This window comes from Dichomitus squalens, assembly GCF_000275845.1.
Source record: "Dichomitus squalens LYAD-421 SS1 unplaced genomic scaffold DICSQscaffold_9, whole genome shotgun sequence".
Lineage (NCBI taxonomy): Eukaryota > Fungi > Basidiomycota > Agaricomycetes > Polyporales > Polyporaceae > Dichomitus > Dichomitus squalens.
In genome coordinates this window covers 548,639-549,738 of record NW_006766891.1, presented here as the reverse complement: position 1 = coordinate 549,738, position 1,100 = coordinate 548,639, and the positions used below count along the sequence as shown (strand labels likewise).

Genomic DNA, 1,100 nt, shown 5'->3' with positions numbered 1-1,100 from the left:
TTAGACTTATCGTACGTTATCCCTTATTTGTGCGGACACAACCCTCCTTCCTTGCTCGCTGTTTCCCTTATCCCCGCCCGTTCCATTTGTTTGTTACCCTTCGCTCGTTGCCCGCGCTCGCTCGAGGGGATGTGTTGGAATCCTGGCGTCAAGATGGCGAGCTCGCGGAACGAGCGCCACAGGTCCCGCCCCCCGACGGATACCCGCGCCCTTATCTACCCCTATTTAGCTACGTATATAAGCCTTATTGTATCTACTGTGTACGGCACGCGTTTGCACCGGCCAAACGCGAATCCCATTTGTGCCCGCTTGCCCTCGAACTTCTTCAGTGGCACGAGAAAACTGTGACAGAGACCATGGTTTGCTAGTTTTGCTGATGTCGGAGGCAGAGACATTGGGCTTGTCTGTGTGCTCTGCCACGGTGTACCGGAAACATGCTGTGGCGCTTCGCGCTTCATGTCGTAGAGCCGACGCAGCCTGACATTGTTTTGCCAGTCATGCGATGGGAGGTTTCGATGTGTTTCCAGGAAATGATCCCACCAAACCGCGAGAGTTCGCAGTTCCCACTCCGTTCCGCCACGCTGATGGAAATCCATGGCGGAGTCTAGCCAGCTTTTCTTTCTTTCTTTCTAGATCCCGTTTATTGCCCTGCGAGGCCGCGCCTCATGGTAGGCCTTAAACTACAAATACTATCGACGTGAGTAAGAAGTGGGTGTTCGGCTGTACATGGTGAGCACAAGGCTCGAGCTAACTAGGGGGGTGTGGTGGGGAAGTAGCGGTGGCGAACGGGGCAAGGGGAAGTGCTAGGCGATGACCGGAAGGAGGGGTGCAAGGGTACACTAGTGGTGGAATGGTGAGTAGCAGGGCGCAGTACCTATGCGTTGTGGCCGCCTGTCCACCCTTGGCCAGTGAAGGCTAGGGTACGGGTTGCAAACCTGCCGCCCAATGGGTACGATTGCGTCCCTGGGACCCGCCTCTTGCTGCTGTCAGGAGTACGCCCGGCGGTATCCCCGCCGTTCGTCAGAACTCCCCCGCCCCTAGAGCGGGCAGATGCCCGCAACGCATAGGTACAAGGGATCCATTGTCTCGGATACATGCAT

At 56.6% G+C, this 1,100-nt stretch overlaps 1 protein-coding gene across 1 annotated transcript; it reads right to left on the bottom strand.

Moving 5' to 3' along the window:
* Nucleotides 1-751: 751 nt before the first annotated feature.
* Nucleotides 752-1,096, bottom strand: DICSQDRAFT_168994 (uncharacterized protein; the record flags this gene model as incomplete). The annotated part of the gene is made up of 2 exons (XM_007364613.1): nt 752-839; nt 936-1,096. The coding sequence occupies 2 exons, from the start codon at nt 1,094-1,096 to the stop codon at nt 752-754; spliced, it is 249 nt and encodes an 82-aa protein (XP_007364675.1).
* Between the last annotated feature and the right edge of the window lie 4 nt (nt 1,097-1,100).